Below are 24,035 nucleotides of genomic sequence, written 5' to 3' on the forward strand. Positions count from 1 at the left end.
CATTCATCTTTAATCTTCCAGCTCTTACCACAGCACCTCACACACAGTAGGAGAAAACAAATACCCGGAACCCCATGTCCACTATTTCTTGAATAAGTAGGCTCAAGGAAAAAGGAGTCTGTTGCAATCCACACACAAGGAGTCTAGAACCTCTCAAGGCTCTCCAATGGGCATGTCTAAATTCAGAGGCAGCATCAGGGCCTACGTGTCTTCCCTGTCAGTTCCCAGAGTGCTTTAGCTAGACCTGCCAACCAAGATATCCAAAACCCAGAGGCAGAGGAGATGGTACACCAGAATCAGGGGCCAGAGTCATCCATGAATCAAAATGCAGGATCAGTTTTCACTGAAGGCCATTGGTCCCCTATTCCTATCAACCTGAGGGAAAGAGTATTCATCAAATCAAATAATTGGCTTCTGGCATTGGAATTTATTTTGTAGTAGCTGTAAAATAAAACCATTTTTATGTAATAAAATGATTAAATATATAAAGTGTTTGAAGGCTTTTGCATAAGTGTTTCTGATATGGAATATTGCTGAGAATGTGAAAGTTAAAGGAAATAAATTGGCAAGATCAACATGTCATTGATTCTACAAGTTCACAGAATTTAGAGAAGTGCCCCTCAGGTATTCTGTTAGAATGTATTTATTCTCATTTTATACGCATTTCAAAGGGTGTGGTTTTGGTTAAATGGTTTCCCAGGCCACAGTAATTCAGAAGTAGCAAATTAGATAAGATTTGGAGGCAGAGGCTCTTACACATCAAGAAGTGAAGCTGGTAGCCTGACCCTGAGTAAAGAGACTGAAAAACCTATAAAAAAGCAGATATAAGGACTCAAAAAGGAATTTAGTGCAGGTGCCAGTCTTCCCAGATGATATTTGTAGTGCAAAAGTGATGTTTATAATGATGACCCTGAATTATTGAGAAAGGTTAACTACAGATAAGGTATTTCTTTCTAAGATACGTGTAACATATTTTATTAAGCTTTTCACTGAAATACTAAAGAAAAAATAAAGAAAAGATAGACAGTGTTGGCACCTGAACGCAGAAGCTTCTGTTCCTCAATCATTGTTTCATGGGGCACATATCATTCCCTGAAGTCACATAAATTGGACATCACTTAGTTCAAGATTTTAAACCATCAACTTTTATAAAGGTTTAGTTTTACATTTGTTCAGAGTTTTCAATATGGAATCACTGAACAAGTGCAAGAAACCTAATTTTAAAACAAACGTCCAATTCCTTTCCTGGAGCTTTTTTTTTTTTTAAGTACATGCTGCACATGTTTTTTTAGTATAAATCCCATCCTAATCATAGAAAATATGTGATAATTTTCCATGTCAATCCCCTGTTAAATTCTATGAAAAACTGGAACTTACACTGGACTTAAGCATGCACTGTATGGGGAGTTACGCATCCTCACGGGGGTTTCCCAGGTGACCCTAGTGGTAAAGAATCCACCTCCCAATGCAGGCAGTGCAAGAGACGTGGGTTCGATCCCTGGGTCAAGAAGATCCTCTGGAAAAGGAAATGGCAACCCACTCCAGTATTCTTGCCGGGAGAATCCCATGGACAGAGGAGCTTGGTGGGCTACAGTCCATGGGGTCACAAAGAATCGGACATGACTGAAGTGACTTCACACACATATGCACTGTATACCCATTTGGACTTATTTAAAACAGCACAGTTAGAACAATGGGTGGGCCTAAATACTGATCTGAGGGTCTAATAGGTTAAGAATTTTTGTTGAATGAAAAACATCAGATTGCTCTCTGAAGTAAAACACTATTATCACAATAATATAGCCAACTTTTGGCATTACAATGGGCTTAATTTGCTCATGAGGGCTCTGTTCATTTCTGTCTAAAGTAAAAAGTCCTGCCTAGTCTGTACAGCCTTGTCTTCTCAGAATCTCTACTCGAGTTCACCTCCCATGAAGAGGTTCAGAATTGACCTGTGACATGGGCAGGAACAGCCTGAGGCTTGACATACTTTTGAAAAAACCTCAGGTAATGGGCAATAACAAAAGTTGTGGACTGTATGGCTAGTAACAGAGAAGAAAATGAGAAATAGTTTTCACAATGCTAGAAACTAAATTCTAGCCATACTTTTGAGAGCTATTAAAATATAGTTCCTAGTGCCTTATAAATGTGCTTAGTCCTTTGGGGTAGGAAAGGATTTTTATCAGTTCAATATGAACTTTGCTAAGAGCTCTGTGTATGTAAAATTAATTGATATAATACTATATGTGTAAAAACATTATTGACCCAAGATTCATATTTGTCATATATTGAAAAATCACATATACTACAAAGGATCTAGGCTAAACTTCACAGCAATAGGTATAGAATCCTCTTCAGCAAATTATGACGACTTGTCTTTTGGTTCATTAAAATAAATCAATGACTAAAATAACATTTTTCAGATGCAGTACAGATAATATTATTTTGCAACTCTATCCTCAGCAGCTTTATCTTATTACCATGCTAGTATAAAGGCATTTGAAATAAAAATCTAATCTCTAAAATCTGATCTAACCCTAAGGTTTTTTATTACACCAAAACTATACAAATGCCAACATTTTATTATCCTGACTTACTTTGCATCTCTTTTGGCTATAAAACAGATTATTACAACATGTCATTAACATGTAGCTCGAAGTAGTCAAAATGCTATTTTTTCCTTTATTTTGGTTTAGACAGAATATTTTTTTAAAATTCAATAAGTTAAAATGCTCAAAAATCCTACATAGTTTTGCAATGTTAATATTTGTTTCCTTTGTTCCTGTGGCTTATTTGAATGCTGCCCAATCAAATTTGGTTTATTTGGTTCAAGATGCTGCAGTGGGAAGGAGTTCACTGACTGGGGAATACAACAGATCTGGCCTCTAGTGCTCGCTCTAGGTAGCTGTGTGACCTTGGGCAGATATCTGATCTCTCTGGGCTTCATTTCTATTTAAAATGCAGGGGGCTGGACAGCTGTTCTCTGAGCTTCCTTCCGGCTCCACTTTCTATGACTTGCAGTTTGGTTGCCATAAAGTCAGCAGAGGGAGCACTTTTTCTACATCTCATAAATTTTGACTATTATTTCAATACCTCTAAGAAATCAAGGGGTTTGTGACCATTATTGAAACTAGATATTGACAATCCTTCACACAGTTGGTATCAAATCTAAATCTGATTATAAACTTGAGAAAAGTCTAGAAATAATTATTTCTCTTACTTGAATTCCATAATAAAGTCCCACGAGAGACTTACTTTATAAAGCTTAAGAAGCTAAAATATACCGAGAAATTAGCCACTCCTAAGTGGTACAGTATTTATATAGGACCCAGTGAAAGAGAAACACCAGGCCATATATCAGAGGCTATCTGGTGTCAAAGATGAAAAGGGAAACACACCTCAATCATGAAAGCATTAGAAAACTGGGTGTGACATAAACAAACTAGGTGACTGACTGATAGGTTTTTCTTTTGCACTTTTCATGTAGATACATTGGGAACAAGCAAGTAGATACAGCTAGAACCTGGAGGCTTGCAAGACATCTGAAATGTGTGATATCAAGCCACAGACAAAGTTGGGTATCTGAGAACCTAAATGACCTTCATCCCTGTATTCCTAGATATCTTACAACTAATCAAGCATCCCTTATGCCTTTTTAATTATTAGACGATCTCATAGCATACATATATTAAAGTTTTTATTCCTTAGTAAGAATTTTAAAATCACAAAATAGCGTGGCAATATTTATTTTCGGTAATAGAATTTATGGAGTGCTGAAAATACTAGAATATAAAGATGATTTCTAGTTTATCTTCACATACTAAACTTTTCTAAACCAGCTGGTTTCTTGCAGACAGTATTTATTTTTTTTTAATAATTTAAGACAGCATAAGCTTGTACCAAGCATAAGCATTATAACAAAAGTGCAACTTTTCAGCAAGTCCTCCCCCAAAGATATTTGAACTCAAAATATCATTAGCACTTATTTTCTCCCTACAAAAATAGCATGTCAGACATCATTAATTGGATGTATTAACAACTATGTACATAAGAGCCACCTTGTAGGCTAAGAGTTTAACGTTGTTTAAACACAGCGTTTGAGGCAAACAGTAGCAACAGCAGCAGCAAATGCACCAAACGGACTGAACGACCCAGATATTTTCTTCACTCATAGTCAGACTGTTGTGTCTCACCCCTTACATAACATTCAAGTGAGATTTCTCACAGTGCTACCTTGGCAACACACTAAAAATATCTAGACAAGGTCTTGGTTTAAGCCTTATTAAAAAAGCTTTCTTTGTGATTATCTAGTATCTGGTTTGGTCTCCAGAAAATACATAGACTTGGGAGATAGGAAGGCCTCACAGGGCTCCATTCCACATGTTTACTGCATTTCCAAAGGAAACTGTCCATTCCTTCCTCCTCCACTTTTGTGAATTAACAGAATATAGGATAAATCAGTTTGGACTTTTTAAAGTTCAGTGCACATTCTGTTTTTTTTTAACAGGAAGATGATACAAACTTAGAAACATGATGGATTAAATAATGACAGGGTAAGAACAGAGGCACTCAATTTCACATATATATCTATATATATGAAATTAAGATGAGTTAATAGATTCACGGTCAATTTCTCAATAAAGTGCTAGCAAATGTACTGAGAATGACTCTGGCCTTCCTCATCCATCTCTTTCCCTGACTTAGTTCCGACCATGGCCCAACTCCGCATCTCTTTTAAACGAGTGCAAGTACTAAGTAAGAGACACCACTCAAACTACTTCAGAATGGGTTGCAACGCGAGCGCCTGCACTCTCACCTCTTCCTCTTTGACAAATGCACGCCTTTAAAAAAGCTAAACATTATAAAATACTGGAGTAAGTCGAATTCGAAAAGGTCCTCCTTGTGCCTGTGGAAAACCTCCTAAAGCAGGCAGGACAGCTCTGAGACGCAGGCAGAGACCAGCTACCTGGGGTTCCACGTTACCTTCTCCTACCCTGGTTCAGAGAGCAGACCGTTCTCACTTCCTCGAGAATTCGGTTCTGTATTTTAAAAGAGAATGGAACGTGGCCTAAAAGAAGGCCAAACTTATTATGGGGAGTTCTTCAAAGAAAGAAAAGAATCGGTATCTAGGAGGTTCTTTGATAGCTGGTGGGGGAAAAAAGGGATGTAGGTGTGCGAAGGATAGTGGGCGGTGAGGGGTGAGCAAAACAGGAACTCCACATGTACACAAGACACCTGTGTTGTTGTGTTGGTTTTTTTTTTTTTTTTTTAAAGCCTGTCGTGCATCTCTTACACTTCCTCCCTTAAAAACGTTAAGGGTGTTTTAACTTATTAATATTATTATTCCGCGTGAACCCTGGTCCCCTCTCAAGTGGAGCACGGATTCAGAGGGTTTCCTTTGCTGGCTGCGAGGGATCTTCCTGAGCAGAGCTCTCCGGGTTCCCGGGCTCGCGAGCGCCGGCGAAGGGCAGGTGGGTGCGGCCGTGCGGGTGCGCGGGGTGCAGAGCCCCAGGGGGCGCCACCTCGTGTGGCAGGAGGGTCGCGGCTGCGGCGGCGGCCGCCGCCTTCTCGGGAGGGGGCGACAACACGGAGGACAGGCAGGGGAAGGCGGCGGCGGCGGCCGCGGCCGCGGCGGCGGCGGCGGCGGCGGCCGGAGCAGGGATGCCGGGGTACAGCAATGGAAACGGGGCGGCGGCCGCCGCCGGGTACAGGTACTTCTCCAGGCCGCTCTTGTCCAGGAAGGGCTGCACGTAGGCGGCGGCCGCCGAAGGCGAGAGGAAGTAGAAGGGCAGGCAGAAAGGGGCCGCGGCGGCCGCCGGCTGCGCGAAGGGCGCGCCCCCGCCTCCGCCGAACGCCACCAGCGAGCTGAGCAGGGCGGCGTCGGGTCTCAGCAGCGCGGCCGCAGCGGTCGGGTCGGGCCCCAGGAGCGCGGCCGCCGCCGCCGCCGCGCCGCCCCCCGGGCCGCCGCCGCCGCAGCCGCGGGTATCCAGCCTCATCCTCTTGGGCGCTGGCGAGTCCTCCCCGGGGGGCTCCTGCTTAATGGTGACGCGGCTCGCCCCCGCGCCTTTGCCCTTCTCGCGGTCCGGCCGGGCCTCGGCCTCGCCACCGTAGCCGCTATCGGTGTCCGTGTCGTTCTCGGCGGCGGCGAGCTCGGAGCTGGGCTGAGTCCGCTGGATGACCGGCACGCAGTGGGCGAGGGGCTCCAGCTTCTGCCCCGCGCGCTCCAGGCAGGGGGCGGCCCCGGAGCCGGCGGGGGCGGCCGCCGTGGGCGCGGCGGTGCCTTTGCTCAGAGGAACCTGTTGAGTCAACAGCTGCGGGGTGGGCAAGAACTGGGTGGCCACGGCGTGCAAGTGGTTGATCAGCTGGACACACCGCGGCTCCCTGGGCGTCCAGCTCTCAAACCGGGCGAGGTATTGCAAGACTTCTTTGGCGCATGTTTGAAATCCCGAGTGGAACGCATCCAAGTCGGACTGAATGGGCGATTTCAGAGATCGTTCCCCTAGGATGAGGAAGGGGTGGGGGGCGGGGGAAGGGAACAGAGGAATGAAGGCAAGAAGAAAAATACCGACGTTGAAACATCTGCTTATCACGTGGGCCCTGCACTGACTAAAGTGATCTCGGTTTTTCCTCTGTATTCGAATGGTATTATCCACCGGTTGCCGAGGGGTGGGAGGAGTAGGGGGTGGCGGGGGGGTGGGGAAGCAGGGGGGGCGCTCTAGTCCCAGCTGAGAAACTAAAGTGGAGAGGGCGCAACCACCACTTTAAATAAAAATCTGATTCCTCCGAATTCTGCTGGAAGCCTCTAGGATGCGTCGGGAAGTGGGCACTTTCTAATGAAGGGAAAGTGTAAGCAATTTAACAAATGAAAGTGAGCCCTGGGAAGGAGGTGGAGGTGGGGGAAGAATCTTAACACTGCTCCTCTGTGGGTTGCCCTGCTTCATCGGGGGTGGGTTGGCCTCCCTGAACTGACTTACCATTCTGTAAAGCAATTATCTTCTGATGTTGCTGCTCCGTTAAGGCTGTCAAAGCTTTTAAGTGTTTCAAAGTTAATTCCAGGACTACAGCTTTCTCCAGATGCCCCAGAGTCTGCAATGATGCAAAAAAGAAGGGAGCACTTGGTTACTTAAAAACATACATTTGGCTTGACTGGCTCTCCATTTGGCACAGCAACTTAAGCAAATACTTGAAAGAAGTACTATTCCTTTACTTCTTGAGTTTTCCACCATACAGGTTATAAATGATTTCTTGCCTTCAGTTGTGAACACCTACTCTTGAGTTTGCAGGAAACTCTACACTATAGCACAAGTTGTAAGGCATGTGATATTTACATTTATTCTTATATCTCTTGGGAGTGGTACCAGGCTATTAACACGACCCCCGAGAACAGCAAAGAATAAAAATGTGCATCTTACTGTCAACTTTAGATGTTCAGGCAGTAAGTCTTTCAGCTGAGCAATGCATTCATTAATTCGGTCTCTTCTTTTCTTTTCTATTAATCTGTGCGGTAATTTGTAGGTATCCTACAAATATGAGAGTCATGGAATAGAAAAAACGATAAGCTAAATATTCACTTACTGGATATAACAATACTGCCCCCCCCCCCCAATACTATGTGAGAAACTATGCCCAAGACACCTCTTTCCTCTGGGCTGTTCTGAAATGCAATTTAAATTCAGGTATGATGTTTAATCTCCCCCTGAGAGTATCCAGCAAACCACTTAAAATTCACAGTTGGGGAAGCTCAAAGGCTGGAATATATTTGCGGGCAGAGCTTCCCTGTGAAATCAATGGCCCTAATTAACTACCCAGGCAGGTTATGGGGAACATCGGAAACTACACTTACCTTGCTATCGTCTCGCTTCATGCTCCTTTTGGGCTTACACATATACAAAGAGGGATAATCCAGTCTGCAAAACAGAAATCAGCATCAGGCACCCATTCGGGGAGGGGCTCTGCCCTCGCCCGCTCCATACCACTTTCTGGAGAAAAAAAAAAATTCAAACTGAAGCCTAGACAGATATTCGCAAGGGTGCGTGCACCTTACCCTATAAAATCTCTATGTTCCAGTAACTGTCTCTCTTGCAAATGAGGAATTCCTTCGTCCATGTTCAACCGCTGTCCGTTTCCTCTGTTTCGATTTTTGGGGTTTATAATCTGTGGGACGGTAGCTTTGGGAGATCTTGGGGGATCTGTAGATCTCCAGTCTCTCTCTTTCTCTCTCTCCCTCTTCAGTGCAGTGTTGAAAGTGTGAAGCAGTTGGTCCCCCCCTCCCGCCGCGCTTGCTCTCTCGCACACACACGCACACACACGCACGCACACTCGCGCCGGCCCCACTGCGCTGGTAGTTTGCTCTCACTCCGGGCAGTGTTTGGCCACAGGGCACGCGCGTCGCCGGCCAGACCAGCACCCAGCTCACGTGCGGAACGTACCATCCGCGGTCCAGCCCGGAGGGGGGCGGGGGAGGAGGGGCCGGGCCGGGAGGGGGCGCAGGGAGCAGGCTGCGAGGGGAGGCGAACGGCGGGAGGGGGCGGGGACACCTGATCAGGGCCACCGGAAAGGAAAAACAACTTCAGCCAAGCTATTCATCTTCCCGAGGGCGGTGCAGTCAGCTGGGGAGTGGGAGGGGGCGCCGGGGGTGCGGGGCCGCCGGGGCTTCCTCGCCTCGGAAGTGCGACTCCCTCCACCCGTCCGTCATGACGGTTCAGGAACGTGAACGTGGCTTTTTGCCTTTCCACCGACTGTGCTGTTGGTTTGGACCAGAGAAAGGAAAGAGAAAGAGAATTCGCGGTGGGTCAACTTCAGTCCCAGAGGACAATTTGGAAACTTGTTTGCTCACCGCTGGGCGGCCTGGGTAGGGGGGAACCCCTTATAGCCGTGATTGGAGGTTGTCCCGAAAAGGGACAATTTGAAATCCGCTCCCTGAAAGATTTAAGATAAATGCAACTGTAGCCACTAGGACAGAATGTCGCAACCCGAGTGTCTTTCGGCCACACGGTGTCCCTGGGCCACCCAAACTTCCCGCAGCTGCCGGAATTGCGGTGCCACTAGTCACAGCCGCAGATGACGACGTTCGGGGCCTCAGGCGCTCCCGGAGGGACGCGGCGGGGAGGGAGGGGAGAGGATGGGGTGGCAAGAGAGGGGCGACGGCGGAGAAGCAATGCAGCAGTATCGTTCGCGGGCTCAACTCTGCCGCCCCTCCGCGTCTCGGGTGGCGCTGCGTGCTTTCCCCGCCCCCTCCCCCCGCGTGTGATAAGCGTCTCCGGGAGTGTGCAGAGCCCACGTTTACTACCGCTGGCACCTCCAAAGCCTCCCTCCTTAATCCTGTCTCCAACGGGTACCAGCACAGGGCCAGCAACGTGATCCGACCTGCCGCGGCTGCCACATCACTGCGCGGGGAACCCGTGCGCGCGCGCGCTCGCCCTGCAGCCGCGGCGCTCGGCGCGGGGAAAGCACAGGCCAGCGGAACAGGGCTACCTTTCCCCAGAGCCGTCCCGGGAGCATGACTCACTGCTAGTGAGAGTTACCCGGAGGTGCCCGCATTTGCGCAGCGGAGGGTCAGGGACCTTGGAGACGAAGCGTGGGGAAGCGCCTTCTGTGGGACCCCCAGGTCTCTGGCGCCGCTGCCGCCACTTGCGTCTGCCAGGGCCAGGATGGAGAGAAGATATGTTTATCTGTCTGTATACAAGTAGATCGATTTCAAACCCAACGTCTTTCCTTCCTGCATTCTCCCGGGTGATCCCCGAAACATTCGTTATTGCCAGTGGCACGTGAACCAAGGGGCGAAGCACGCTGAAATGCACGCGCACCCGGGCGCAGCAGGGACCGGGGCCGTCGCTACGTGTCCCCCGGCCCGCCCCGCCGAGCGCGGGTTCCGGGGACGGGTCTGGGTCGCGGGAAGCGGCGGCCGGGAGGTCACGTGTCTGCGGGAGTCGAGTCTCCTCCCCGCCTCCGGGAACCGCCGGGGCTGCGGCCGCGTTGCTGCAGTCTCCCGGGTCCTGGGCGGAGACGCGCCGCGTCTGGCTTCGTGACTCCGGCGGCGGCGGCGGCCCAGGCTCACCCCGGCGTGAACAGACGCTCGCGGCCCGTCCGCTCCGTTTGCCCAGAGGGCCCGCTAAGGTCTCTCGACTTCCTCCAAGAGGGAGGCGTATTTTGCACCAAACAGGCAATTTAATCATGATAATACTTTTAAAATATTTGTTAAATACTGATCACATTTTTTATACCCAAGTGATTGGGTGATTAATTTCCTTTGGTGGGAAGGACAAATAGGTTTAAAAGCGGCATACCCTTGCGGCACTGTATCGTTTAGACAAAATAAGACCCCCCCAAAAAAAAGAAGGGGGGGCGGAGAATGTTTCAAAGTGAATAATTTAAAAAAATGAAATACCAGCATCCCTTATAGGTTTCTGACGGTTTGGAGAAGGAAGAGGGTGTAAATATTTGCCCTAGAGCTAATTTTTCACTTGAAAAGGATGGTTGGAGTATTTAGGGAAAACGTAGTGAAGACTGCGTCTTGGCCTTGAGGGTAGAGCGGACCAGACGCAAGGCAGACAGCTTACCAGGACAAACCTTAGGGAGCTAGTCCGGGGCAGAATCTAAGGCAATAGGAAGAATTGGGAAGGAAGTCTGGCCGATCAGAGGTGTGTTAATTTTGGATGTAAACTTCCCCTAATTCAAAGACAGACAGGCCTTGCTGCAAATGAAGCCTTCCTGTCACCACTTTCGTCTCCCTCTCTTCCCTGTCTCTTCTGTTCCAACATTTCTGTTTTCTCTTTCACTTCTTTCCTTTTCTGATAGCTCAGGCTCTAAGTGGAGTCTTTTCTCATGTTTGGTCTCTTGTTACTCTCATTGCTCCATTTCTTCCTTTTTCATGCCCACCTTTTTACTCGTTTCCTTTTTACCTCCCCCCCCCCCCCTTGTATTTTTCTCTTCCTACCTTTCCCCTCATTAAATGTCTGCTTTACTCTTTCCCTGTAGCTTTTGCTGTCTTACTTCCTTTTGGTCTTTAAATTTCTCACCTCACTCTTCTTGCTTTTTCACTCCCCTTAAACTTAAATCCTACTCCTTTTCTTTCACAGACTTTTGCCCACTGGAACATCAGGCATCATTTAATGCCTCTGAATGTCACTTTGCTGCAAGGAGGGTGTAACAATAGCTACAAATATATAGCACTTACAATTAGAGTACTGGGCACCATTCTAAAGGGCTTTTAATGTAGTAACTCATGTAAGGTAGATACTATTATTGTCTCCACTTCTTAGATGAGAAAATAGACACATAGGGAGATAAAATATGCTCATGGCCCAGAGCTAGGATTTAAGCAGAGACATTGGGCTCCAATGTCTGCATTTTTCACTATTACCCCTGGATGTGAACAGCGAGGACAAGATCTAAATGTTAACTAGCAGTTTCAGGGATATTTCTTAATTTACATTAAGAGGGAGTGTGCACATTTGTTATTGTGTGTGTGTGTAGAAGAGAAATGGGAAAGGGAGAGACGTTAGTATTGGAGCCCATGGTAGAGAAAGTAAAAGTTATGAAAAAAAAAAGGAAGGGTGGCAGTCTTTAATCAGTAAGCGATTTCATTGGCATCTAGCCCCAAATGTATTGATTTAAACCCAAATATCTTAATTAATTGTCATAATTTGTTATAATTTCATACAGATGGACAGAGGAAAGTACAGCTAACTGTGACCAGCTGTTTACTTCCGCTGAGCAAACTAAGCTGAACTCTAATGTGATATCTCAGGTTAGTGATAGGGAAGTTCACCTGTGGTAAGTTTAGAAAAGGAAAAAAACTCCCCTAACAAAAGAACAGAAGACTAGAATGCCCTCTTTGGGTATGTTTAAAAATAGGTTGAGTCTTATCTTTTTAGGAAAGTTTAATACTGTCCTGCTGAAAGCCAAGAAGCTACAAGATGAGCTCAAAGCCCCTTTGAGCCTATAATTAAAGAGTTTTGTGCTGCTTTACTTTCAATTAAAGATACCCATCTTTCTCCTTTTAATGGTGGAGGGAGGGGGTGCTGCTGCTATTGCTTTTTTTTGGTTAAGTAGGGAAATCACTTAAAATCATTTGGGACTCTAATTAAAGAGAACACTTACTGCAGGTCCCACCCCTCTCCTGTCACCCCGGCCTAATTATTCTAAGCCCAACACTCATTATAGTCACCTTGTGACTTTGGAATGTCTTATGGTGTTTGCAAAGTCTTGAATTTCCAACAGAACGTGAACTCTCCAGAGAGGATTAGAGTTTCCATGGAGAAGAGGTGTTCTATCTTTTTAGGATTCTACAAGGTCTGCCATTCTCCTGGAGTGGTGACTACGGTGTTTGGGACAAACCACCCCTCATCTCTAATGGCCTTTAAGGCCCCAGATCTGCCCAGGGGTGCGGAGCCTCCTGCCTGTCCTGCCGTAGAGGTGCACCATCAGGTGTGCAGAGGCCTTTCTTAATCACCTCTGTTTTGGTAGTGGACAAGAATTTGGTCATTCTATATCATTTTACATAAAAAAACCTTCATGAATCAGTTTAAGAAAATCGAAAAAGCATAGGGTTGATGCTAAAATCAAAGTGGAGGCCACGGGGGCCATGGACTAGAGGGAGATGATAGATGAGGGATGTATGAAGCCCCTGGGAACTCCTCCTCTGGGCATGCACACTGCTCTCAGGGGAGAAAGGTTAGTGTTGTCAGGGACATCACAGGAAGACACACCACCTCATAGGAGCATCTAAGGAGGGAAAACACCACTGCTATTCACCAGAAGCCAAATATGACTTCACATCATTGATAATGCTCTTTTCTGAAGGCACCAGGTTTAAAATCCCAGAATAGAAGGCTGGGGTTTCTAGTTGCATCTTCAGCGAATTAGCACAAGTGCCTCTATTTAATTCGTAAAAGAACTTCAGTCTTTCTGTAGGCTACCAATTAATGTGTCTTTGTGGTTGTAAACATACACATGAATCACATTTTATATATGCAGCACCACTCAAGAAGTCTATATACTTACTAGACTTTGCTTAGCACCATGGAGCAGGTAATATTAAATATAGGAAATGAATTTTATTACTACTGAAATTATCTGCAGAATTATTGAAATTGTTGAAATAATTATATGAAATTATTTTGTGCTTCTCACAAACACTCATGCATGTGGGCCTGAATTTAACATATGCTCAATGTTCCTGGAGTTCTTACATGCAAAAGACAACTAGAGGAGAGCCAAGCCTAAGACCACTGAGGGGGATCCCCCTGGCTCTTCTCTCCTTAAGTATCTGCCTGGTTCCTCCCGTGCCCAGGGGCTTCTCATACTAATAGAGACCAGAAAAGTAGAGTGAGAAGCAGATGACATATCCATAAGAATTTTCACAAAGTGATCACTGCCCGTTTCTGGGTTCTCGGGCCAGCTGGATAGTGCAAATAAGAGAAGCTGCATGAAGAGGGGACTTTTTAACTCCTGTGTTTCTTTTGTCACTGTTGGTGAAAATCCTTAGAAATTCTTCAAGAGATATATGTTTATGCTATTGTGTAAAACACAATAGGAATAAGATATACTAAATAGCCACTTATTTCACCTGCCCATTAAGGGCGTGGTTCTTGACTCAGTCTTCAGAGGGTGTCCACCCAATGCAGAGAGCTATCTATAATAGAATCTGGCACTTTTATAAAGGCAACAAAAGACTAGATTTAACTTACACTTAGAATTATTGGTATAAATTTTATTCAATAGTTAAAGCAAGAATTCATATATAATTATGAAAAAAATCATATGTTTCTGATATTATAGGTCTCATGCACAAGGAAACTAATGGCAACCTAAGCTAGGTGTGAGTATCAGTTAAGAACTGCATTTAAGCCAAAATAATAGCAAATTATAGCAAATAGCAAAATAATAGCAGTTTAAACAAATGAGGAACTTCTTTCTCAATCCCTTAAAAGAAGTGTAGGGGAAAGGAGTCCAGGGGTAATGTGAAGTAGTAATAGTGTCGTCACTGTCCCAGACTTGTGTTCCATTCTACACCATCTTCAGGATTGCCTCATTGTCATAAGATGGATGCTGGAGCTCCTGCAGGGAAGGATAAAAGGGTGTTTACTAGCCGAGTCTCCTTTAAAGAGCTTTTCTTATAAGCTCCACCCATTGATTTCTGCTTTGTGCAATCCTATCCCTAGGGACTAGAAATACAGTTTTCTATTTAAGGCTCCCTTCAAAATGTAGGGAGTTTTTTAGTAAAGAGGGAGTAGAGAAGATATTCAGTTGACACTAGCCATCTCTGTGGTGGTAACAACAAAAAGAAATGGCCTGTTCGAGTCCTTTTCATTTTTTCATCAGTGGGCCTTTTTTTCCCTCCACCATGCCGTACGTGTTGGCAATGTCCCTTTATTGTATAAGGTATTTAAAACCAATTTCAGAAAAATTTCAGTCTTTCCATATGCAATTGCACATACTTAACTAATTCCTTAAGCACATGGTCTCTACCATCTGTATTTGTAAGTTCTATTAATTGCAGAACTCGGCTTTTCTAGGGAGGGAATTTAAAGTGTTTGCTTTACTTCCTTTAAAATGCAAATCACAGCTGCAGTGTTTTCTGGAAAACAATTGTCTTCCTTTTAAAGTAGTTGCGTGTGTCCTTTTGCTCTGCCTTCTGCCCCAGGCATTTGAATTGAAGAGACTGAGAGCCACTGAACAAAAACTTCCAGTAGAAATTTACCTTCTGATGGTTCCCACCTGAAGGGAGCTAGGACTTTGCTTTTCCATCTACTTGGAGCCAAGTTGATATAGGATACTTTATATCAGAAGATTAGGAGAAGAGCTTTGTGACTGCATTGAGATTTGGAGCAGATGAGGGAGGAGAGAAGATGAGGTGAATGTAATAAGATGCGAGCAAGCAGGGCTAGTCTCTGAGACTGGAATCTGGAGGTGAATTCTGGAAGAGAATGCAGCTTTGGAACATTTTAGTGGACACGTATTAAGGCAGGTGTCTTACAAACATTATTTAGATCTCTCCGTTTTTTGAATGAGGCACCACTAACTCCACTTTATAACTGGACAAGCTCAGATATAGAGACTTTAGGTAACTTGCAAAGCCAGATAGCAGGGAACCTGGGTCCTGAGGTGTGCTCCTGGTGTTGGCACCGGCAGGAGTCTAGTGCTGTTACAGAAACCCTCCCCCTTCAGCCCTCAGGGGAATCCCCAGTCAAGACTTTCACCTCCTTTGGTAAAGCAGATACTCCAGGCTTTGGGAGCTATCCCCAGAGGCTGTTTCGAGGAGTTATTGAGAAACGAAGAAGATGGTGAGAGGGGCCATTCTTGATCCCATTCTAATTGTGGAGTGGTATTCCTGATATGGGTGTTCCTAAGTGGGAATTTTGAGTGTTTCCTCACAGATGGACACATGGATAAACATTGTGGTTAGCCCACTGGATGAAGCTGCCCAGCATCTTGAAATCTGCCATTCTATCTTCATCTGCTAAACTGATATTTATTGTGCACTGTGAGGAGCATTAGGGATTCAGTAAGGAACCTTGTCTCAACAACCTTACAATTTAATGGATCATAATTTCTCAAAGAGGAGCTGTCACTAAGGAAGCTGAGTAGTTATCCTAAAGCCTTCTCATGTTCCAAAGTCTATACTCAGACACCTCCTTTTCAAGGCATTTGAGATACCCTTACAGCTATGCTTCTCTAGAAGGCACTTTAGAAGTCATTCCAGAAGGTGTAGTCAGTGACCTTTGTCTATGGTTAAGCCTTGTCCTCTTGTAAACAGAATATCCCTCAATGGGAAGATGGACAAGGAAAATACTATCTGCCCCGCTCCCACAAGCTGCCGAGACCATCATTACCCTCCCCTGATGTACCTTGACTTCTTGATATTGGTGGGAATGCCCCCTTCAACACCCACCCTCTCCAAGCATCTACAGCTTTACTTTATATGCTCTTCATCTGCTCTGTCTCTGATTCTGCTGTCTCCTGTGACCTGATCTTCTCATAGCTTAGTGTTTGAGCTTTCTCTCTTTGATATTTGAATCTCAACTTTGCCCTGTGGCTTATGAATTGGTTTGCCTCCTTGGTGTTCCGTATCCTTTGTAGTCTCCAGTACGAAGCTCCTGCTCATCCTTGTCACTCAGCCCTCACCCTGGCCCCAGCTGCTTGGCTGTTGCCCCTTCTTTTAGGGGGAGATTGGACAGATCTTGGCTTAATTGACTTCCTCTGCTCCGCAACAAGTTGGAGCAGTTTTGAAAAAGATGATAAGCCATTACAATGGCCCTTAGCATCCAGGGTGTACATTTTCCCATCCTGTAAAAGGGCACGTCTTCCTCACCACCAGTCTGTTGACTTCCTCACTTCTTTGGCTTCAGTCTGGAAAGGAGCCTGGATAGAGCTGCCACTTGGGGCAGCCTGGTGTCCATACCCCTTTGGCTGCATGGACTGGATGGCAAATTTAACAAGATTGCTCGAACGTAAAGCCACAAACTCGGTGGTGATTTTTGACCCCTTCTTCTCGCCTATTCCCCTTATTCAATTAATAACAATACCCTACAAATGCCACTCCTTAAATCCATATTAAATCCATCCTAATTTTTTTTTCTATCCTCACTGCCTATACCTGAGATCAAGCCCTCATAATTTCTTACTCCCAATACTGCAAAAACTTCTTAAGTGACTTTAACAGTTGAGGTTGAGTGAGGAAAACAGAAACTCTACATATCTTAAGTAGGAAGGATTTAACCTAGGAGATTGGAAGCACACATAATTTTGGATACATAAGCTGGAGCAATCGAGGTTAGGAATAATAGCTACCAACCTTAAGGGAATCTTGACCGTTTGAAATTTCGGGAAAGCCTGAATGCCTTTGGGCTCAGCAGTCTGCCTTGCTGAGAGGCTGACTTGCAGGGGCTTGCCTGGAAGCGAATATGAACCTCCTCTCTGCTGACGTGGCTGGAGAAACATAGAGTATCTCTTCGACTTTCCTCCTGTTGCACAAGGGCCTCTCATCAGTATCATCTAAACTGAGACCCTGTGGGCACGGGAGAGTGTAAAACATCATTCCCAAACCACCTGTCATGAGAGCCTGGGGAGAAGGCAGTGGGTCTGGGGTAGAGTTGACAGCAGACAGCTCACGCCCACATCCACCGTGTAGGACTGCCTTCTGCCTCCACCACACCTAGTTCAGTTCTACACGATGAACAGAGCAATCTTTCTGTTCACGTCAGTCCCTTGATCAAAGCCTTTTGTTTCCCACTTCCATCAGGTTAAAATAAAAATAAGAAATTCTTCAGTGGCCTGAGAAACACTGTCTATGACTTGGCCTCTGCCAGCGTCCTCCTTGCATCTCTCTTTTCTCTGTCTCTCTTTCCAGCATGCCAGTTTCCCTTTAATCTTTCTTTTTAAAATGTACCCTGACCTTTCAGGTCCTTCACTAATATTGTCCCAACTTCCCTACAGATTGAAATGCCTTTCCCCCACATCCCAAACTCCCTTCAACTCTTGTCCTCCTAGTCATCTTTCAGGGGTCATGTGAATTGAAGCCTTGTTCCAGGAAAAGTCATAACCCAGCCACCTAGCATTTGAAGGGGCCTCATAGGTGCAGGAGGTAGGAAATGTAGCATTGGCTCCTACCCTCCCATCCTCCTCCTGGCACCTCCCCGTATGATCTGGCTCTGATGAGCAGAAGCACTGGGCACTTCTGCATGTTTCTTTCTTGGCTTCACCAGGTATATAAAGATCAGAATTGTAAATGCTTCTAAGATAGCAGGAATCCCAGGAGCCCGGCAGGGTCTCTACTGGAGGCGTAGGCAGTTCTGTTGGGACCTAGGGTCTGGGCCTCTGGAATGGCCGTTGGTTACCGTGCCAGGGTGGACGTGTTCTGTGCCCAGAAGGCAGTCAACTCTGCCAGCATGCTTCCTACCAGTCTTGGTGAGTTGGTGTTCTCACTCAGAATAGTACTTCCTTTTGCAGTGTGCATAGACAAGGCAGAGCCTTCAGGGGCTGAAACTAGCCCAACTGAATTCCACAGGTCCTCTAGAGACTGTGGGCTGGTGATGTGACATCCAGGGCCTGGCTCTCTGAGGCCAGCAGTGGGGTGGGGGGGCAGCGTTTGGCATGGCAGGCTGTGTTTACAGGTCTGCTGGGCAGAGTGGATCACAGGAGGGGGTCATGGGGCAGTGCCAGCGAGCTCGGTTACCAGGAGTGCAGCGAGAAACAAGCACTGTGCCAGGGTGTAGGAGTCAATCCTCAGACTGCGGAACAAAGTGGGAGGGTTGGGAGCCAGTGAAGCCAGCCCATCAGAATGCCAAACTGGTAGGCACAGAGGAGACAAGGGGTGAGGCAACAGTGCACACAAAAGAGAGCTGGAATGAGATGGAGGAGGCGGGAACCAGGTTGGCATGAGATGCTGCTAATGCGGGGCATTTTCCAGCGGGGAGAACCACTTCCACCCTCACCCCCAAACCAACTTTGCATTTACTCCTGGCACTCACATTTGCAGAAACACAGAGGTACTATTTCCTAATATATTCAGACAGACAGCATTGATTTTCCTGATCATGAGGTTGCAAAATAAAGGGCTACACATATCAAACCCAGGTTCTTGGTGATCCGGTCCATACAATTCTGAGCCTATTGTGATTTTAGATAGTAATGCTAATGATTTTTCTGGAGCCTGTGGTTTTTTTTTTTTTTTTTTTTTTAATGTTTTAGAAATTCTGCCTGAGACATAGGTAATGAAATAGACACATCGCATATTTCTCTCCTGTTTCATATTGTTTCACATTGCTGTTTATGGTGACAGAACGTTGTGGGCTCTGGCTTTAAGACCAAGAGACTTGCATTAAGGTGTTGTTTTCCCCTGTCCAGCTGACCTTGGGAAAGTTATTCATGTGTCAGTTTTCTCAAATGAAACACGGAGGTATTGGTGCCTACCTCTACCTGGTTTTTGTGCAGGTTGGTAACAATGCACGGAGAACCCCTGCAGCCTACTGGGTGAGCAGTTGTTCAGTTGCTCAGTCGTGTCCGATTCTTTGAGACCCCATGGACTGCAGCACACCAGGCTTCCCTGTCCTTCACCATCTCCCAGAGTTTGCTCAAACTCATGCCCATTGAGTCGGTGATGCCATCCAACCATCTCATCCTCCATCATTTCCTTCTCATCCTGCCTTCAATCTTTCCCAGCATCAGGGTCTTTTCCAGTGAGTTGGCTGTTTGAATCAGGTGACCAAAGAGGTGAGCAGTAAATGACAGCTATTATTGTCCTCCTTTAGCTTCCAGGTTAAAATTATGGGTATCATAGAGTATGGTTTGAAAATAATTGATAGGTTAAGTAACGTATTTTAAGTTCAAGAGGTAAACCTATTGCTTTCAGTTATTCTTTCCTTTACTAATAGGTGAATAACAAGTACAATAGAAGGCCAGACCTGTCTCTGTGATTTTCCACTAATGAAGTGTAATTCTATTTCATGTCCTGGTTGAAAATGGGCACCACTCACCACAACTATATGATTTTGAATCATACTCTTCATCAGAAAGCTCTTCTGAGAGGTCCACATTTTTGCATGAGTGTGGGCAGACACTCTCAGCCCATGCTTTGTCTTAATTAAAGTCTTCTTCAGGTCTTCAATGAATGACATGACTGAATTCAGTTTCAAGGTTTTTATTTATTTATTTTGGCTGCGCCGGGTCTGTGTTGCTGCACCCAGGCTTTCTCTAGTTGCGGCAAGCTGGGGCTACTCTCTAGTTGCGGTGCTCAGGCTTCTTGTTATGGTGGCTTGCTTGTTGCGGAGCACTGGCTCTAGGCACACGGGCTCAGTAGTTGTGGTACAAGGGCTTGGGTACCCCGGGGGCATGTGGGATTTTCCTGGACCAGGGACCAAACTGCAAAGTAGATTCTTAACCACTGGACCACCAAGGAAGCCCCTCAGTTTCAAGTTCTGTTACCTGGCCGTAGAATATACATGGATTTATTTCTGCTTTATGCCATCTACCCTAATAATAATAGCAAGCACGTTTGTAGAAGTTATTTGGTATCATACTCTGTTTCAGTGTTTTACAAATGTTAATTTATTTAACTGCTAAATGGTCCTTTGAGATGGAAACTGTGATAAAGCCATTCAGAAAAGAGGGAAACTGAGGCACAAGAAGCACTAATTTGCTCACGTCACATAGCTCATAAGTGGCAGAGCTAGGGTTCCATAGTCAGTGCCCACAATCCCCTGTTTTATTGCCTCTCTGCATAATGGCCTCTCCAATATCCAGAGGAAAATGAAACATTTCTATTCACTATCCGTGACTTTTGTTTAGAGAAGAGAGGTTCATGGTGCCAGAAGAACTTGGGCTTTGGAACCTGAAACCGAGCACAAAGTTCAACTTTGCCCTGTTTGTCTGAAGGGCAGGTATTGAGCTTCTGCAAACCCCAGCATCCTCACTATTTATATAGTGAAGATATTATATACCTCTTGTGAGGGTGACAAATGCTTTGTGTGATACATAGAAGGATGCATGCCCAAGAAAGATGTCCCAACGTTGTTTACTAAATATCTAAATATGTTCAAATGCCCAATTATTGGTGGTTTCCTTTCTCCTGAATATTAAATTCTTGACTTCTTTTTAACTTCTCAGCTTAGAAAAATAGGGGAAAACTTGATCACTCAGTTAATAATGAAGCACGTCTATGTGGAAAGCATTTTCTTCATCAGTGCTGTTCAGCAGAACTTTCTGTGATGATGGAAAGGTTCTGTAATCTGTGCTGCCCAGAATGGTGGCCACTAGCCTTGTGTGGTTATTGAGCTTTTGAAATGTGATTAGTTTAACTAAGACACTGATTTTCAAATTTTACTTAATTTTAATGAATTAAAATTTGAGTTTAAATAGCCACATGCGCTTAGTGGATAATTGTATTGCTCAATGAAAGTGTAGATGGTTTGCTGCTGCTGCTGCTGCCAAGACACTTCAGTTGTGTCCAACTCTGTACGACCCCATAGACGGCAGCCCACTAGGCTCCTCTGTTCCTGGGATTCTCCAGGCAAGAACACTGGAGTGGGTTGCCATTTCCTTCTCCAATGCATGAAAGTGAAAAGTGAAAGTGAAGTCACTCAGTCCTGTCTGACTCTTAGCGACCCCATGGACTGAAGCCTACCAGGCTCCTCTGTCCATGGGATTTTCCAGGCAAGAGTACTGGAGTGGGGTGCCATTGCCTTCTCCGTAGATGGTTTAACCAGGTCCAAATGGCTCACAAGTAGATAATTCTTTCAAAAAAGTCAAGTCAGTTTCTCAGTCTGTTCTTTTTCTAAGGTATCTAAGACTTCTGTGTGGGAAAGAAAAAATATCAGTTATCAAGCATAAATTCAGGCAAATAAAGAGAAGCTATAGCCCTCAACCTCTGGGTTTTATGATATTTGACAGATCCATTTTAATTTTACTGGAATCCAAATGACATAGCTCATCAATATTTTGATCATGAATTTGCTGTGAATATTTTAGTTGCTTCCCATAAATAGATAGTAATGTAATAATTTTAATACTGAATGTAATACCATATACCTATTGGATTTGTATGTAAGAAGTAGGATGCTGGTAAACCATTAACTAGTTCTCTGGGGAAAATATGTGCATGTATGTTTGTGTGTATGTATATAGTTCAGTATACTTTTTACTGTTTTAAAGGGTATGTAGCAAAGTACACATTTACACATAACAATAAAATTACAGTATTTTCCAAACTCCACGTAGTCAGTTGATTCTCACTGAATGCTTTTATTGTTTTTTTGCCAAACTCTTTATCCCTTGCCAACCTATGGTTGCAATTAATTTACAAGTGTAATTCCTACATGAATGTTGGTTTATTTTTTTATTTGTTATGAGTTGCTATGTTAATGTTCTGTAATATTACGTTCATAACTAAAGGTGAAAGTGAAGCAATGAAGACATCTGTTAGAACCTCACTCGCTCATCAACGATATGAACAACTTCTTTACTAAACCAGATAATTTCCACATTCTAGAAAAATATTTCCTGAATTTTTTGTGCTATTCACAATATGATGACTATAGACATGACACATTTAATCTGCATGATTAACGTTTTCTCTATCACTGTCTTGAGTCTAAGAGTTGACAAAGTAGTAAACCAAGCCCTAATCTGCTGCTGCTGCTGCTGCTAAGTCGCTTCAGTCGTGTCCAACTCTGTGCGACCCCATGGATGGAAGCCCACCAGGCTCCCCCGTCCCTGGGATTCTCCAGGCAAGAACACTGGAGTGGGTTGCCATTTCCTTCTCCAATGCATGAAAGTGAAAAGTGAAAGGGAAGTCGCTCAGTCGTGTCCAACTCTGCGAGACCCCATGGATGGAAGCCCACCAGGCTCCCCCGTCCCTGGGATTCTCCAGGCAAGAACACTGGAGTGGGTTGCCATTTCCTTCTCCAATGCATGACAGTGAAAAGTGAAAGGGAAGTCGCTCAGTCGTGTCCAACTCTTAGCGACCCCATGGACTACAGCCTACCAGGCTCCTCCATCCATGGGATTTTCCAGGCAAGAGTACTGGAGTGGGGTGCCATTGCCTTCTCTGCCCTAATCTGCAGCGCTTGCCAATTTCCACGGCATACACACTCCCACCACCACCAATTTTAAGCTACTGATGCAACATCACTGAACACGGAGTTGGGAAGCTACAACAGACATAATTAATCTCAAGAGCACAGAGAATAGAAAAATGTAGTAAAACAATTAGGAAGTGATGAGTTTTGAGTATTTATTACTTTTGTGGTTAATATGATTTATTTAGTTTCTGTTTATATAATTTAATTTCTAATAATGTCTAGCCCAGAATTAGTCTTGTACTCATCAGCATTTTATTGAGGGGCTGCTCTTTGCCAAGACTAAGTGCTAGGACTATAAATATGAACACAGCCTGCCCAAAACACGTGCTTGCCCTCTCTCTACCTACTTTTTCTCCCTTGATGATCTCATCTAAGCTTATGGCTTTAATATCGTCTTTATGTTGATGACTTCCAAATTTATGTTGCCACCTTCATTCTCATAGCAAGCTCCAGACTCATAAATCCAGCGGCCTAATTGATGACTCCCCTTGGATATCTTAAACTATTTGTCTTAAACTTGATTGTTTCAGTCTGATACATCTTAATGTCCACCTGCCCCAAAGACGCTCTTCTATTTTTCACAATTCTCAGTCAATGACACTACGGTACACCAGTTGATTGAACCCCAAATTTAAGACATATCCTTGGTCCTCCACTCTCATTGCTGTCTGTATCCAGTCCAATAGCAAGTTCTGTTCTAAAATATTTCCTGAATGTGGACAATCATCACCATCTTCAGTGCTATCAGCCTGGTCTCATCTTTTGGGACTAGGAAGAGACTCATTTGAACCTCCCTCCCACTCCCACCTCATCCCACCCCTCTAGGTTGTCACAGAGTACCAGCTTGAGCTCCCTGTGTTAAATAGCAACTTTCCATTAGATGTCTATTTTACATATGGTAATGTATATGTTTCAGGGCTATTCTCTCAATTTGTCCCACTCTCTCCTTTCTCAAGTGCATCCATGTTTGTTCTCTATGTCTGCATTTGCATTTTATTTTCTTTATAGCCTTAATCAGGGTTCAAAATTGTCTTAATAATATGTTTATTGTCTTTGTAACCCTTTACCAGACACATCATTAAAATAGAAACTTCATGAAATCAGAAATCTAATGTACCACGTTCACCCAGTAAGCACTCAGTGAGTATTTGTTGAAAAAAATGAATGAAAACAGGCATTTTGCCCCAGGATGTACACAGTAGATGGACAAGAAGATAAATGAAGCAGCATAATAAGTGTTATGAAAGGGGTTCATGGAACAGTGTAATGATGCTATGAAAGGGGTTCATATGGGGTATTCTAGGCATCTATAGGAAAAGTACCTTGGCAGTCTTTCCAGAGGAAAGACTACTGGGAAGAATCTTGACACAAAAACAGGAAAGTAAAGCCAGGTTAAAGAGAAAAAGAGCAGGTGGATTTTCAGTCAGAGGAGGTTGGTGGGGCAAGGGCACAGTG

At 44.8% G+C, this 24,035-nt stretch overlaps 1 protein-coding gene across 1 annotated transcript; it reads right to left on the reverse strand.

Moving 5' to 3' along the window:
* Positions 1-3,730: 3,730 nt before the first annotated feature.
* On the reverse strand, positions 3,731-8,316 carry BHLHE41 (basic helix-loop-helix family member e41). The gene is made up of 5 exons (XM_027541573.1): positions 8,045-8,316; positions 7,844-7,907; positions 7,413-7,520; positions 6,975-7,086; positions 3,731-6,499 (listed from the first exon to the last, which is right to left on the reverse strand). The coding sequence occupies exons 1-5, from the start codon at positions 8,104-8,106 to the stop codon at positions 5,385-5,387; spliced, it is 1,461 nt and encodes a 486-aa protein (XP_027397374.1). The 5' UTR covers positions 8,107-8,316; the 3' UTR covers positions 3,731-5,384.
* Between the last annotated feature and the right edge of the window lie 15,719 nt (positions 8,317-24,035).

This window comes from Bos indicus x Bos taurus, chromosome 5, assembly GCF_003369695.1.
Source record: "Bos indicus x Bos taurus breed Angus x Brahman F1 hybrid chromosome 5, Bos_hybrid_MaternalHap_v2.0, whole genome shotgun sequence".
Lineage (NCBI taxonomy): Eukaryota > Metazoa > Chordata > Mammalia > Artiodactyla > Bovidae > Bos > Bos indicus x Bos taurus.

Coding starts and splice junctions, on each gene's coding strand:
- BHLHE41 (XM_027541573.1), bottom strand. CDS start 8,106: ATGGACGAAGGAATTCCTCATTTGCAAGAGAGACAGTTACTGGAACAT. Junction 7,908..8,044: donor GAACATAGAGATTTTATAGG/GTAAGGTGCACG, acceptor TCTGTTTTGCAG/ACTGGATTATCCCTCTTTGT. Junction 7,087..7,412: donor CTGAACATCTAAAGTTGACA/GTAAGATGCACA, acceptor GCATCATTGCAG/ACTCTGGGGCATCTGGAGAA.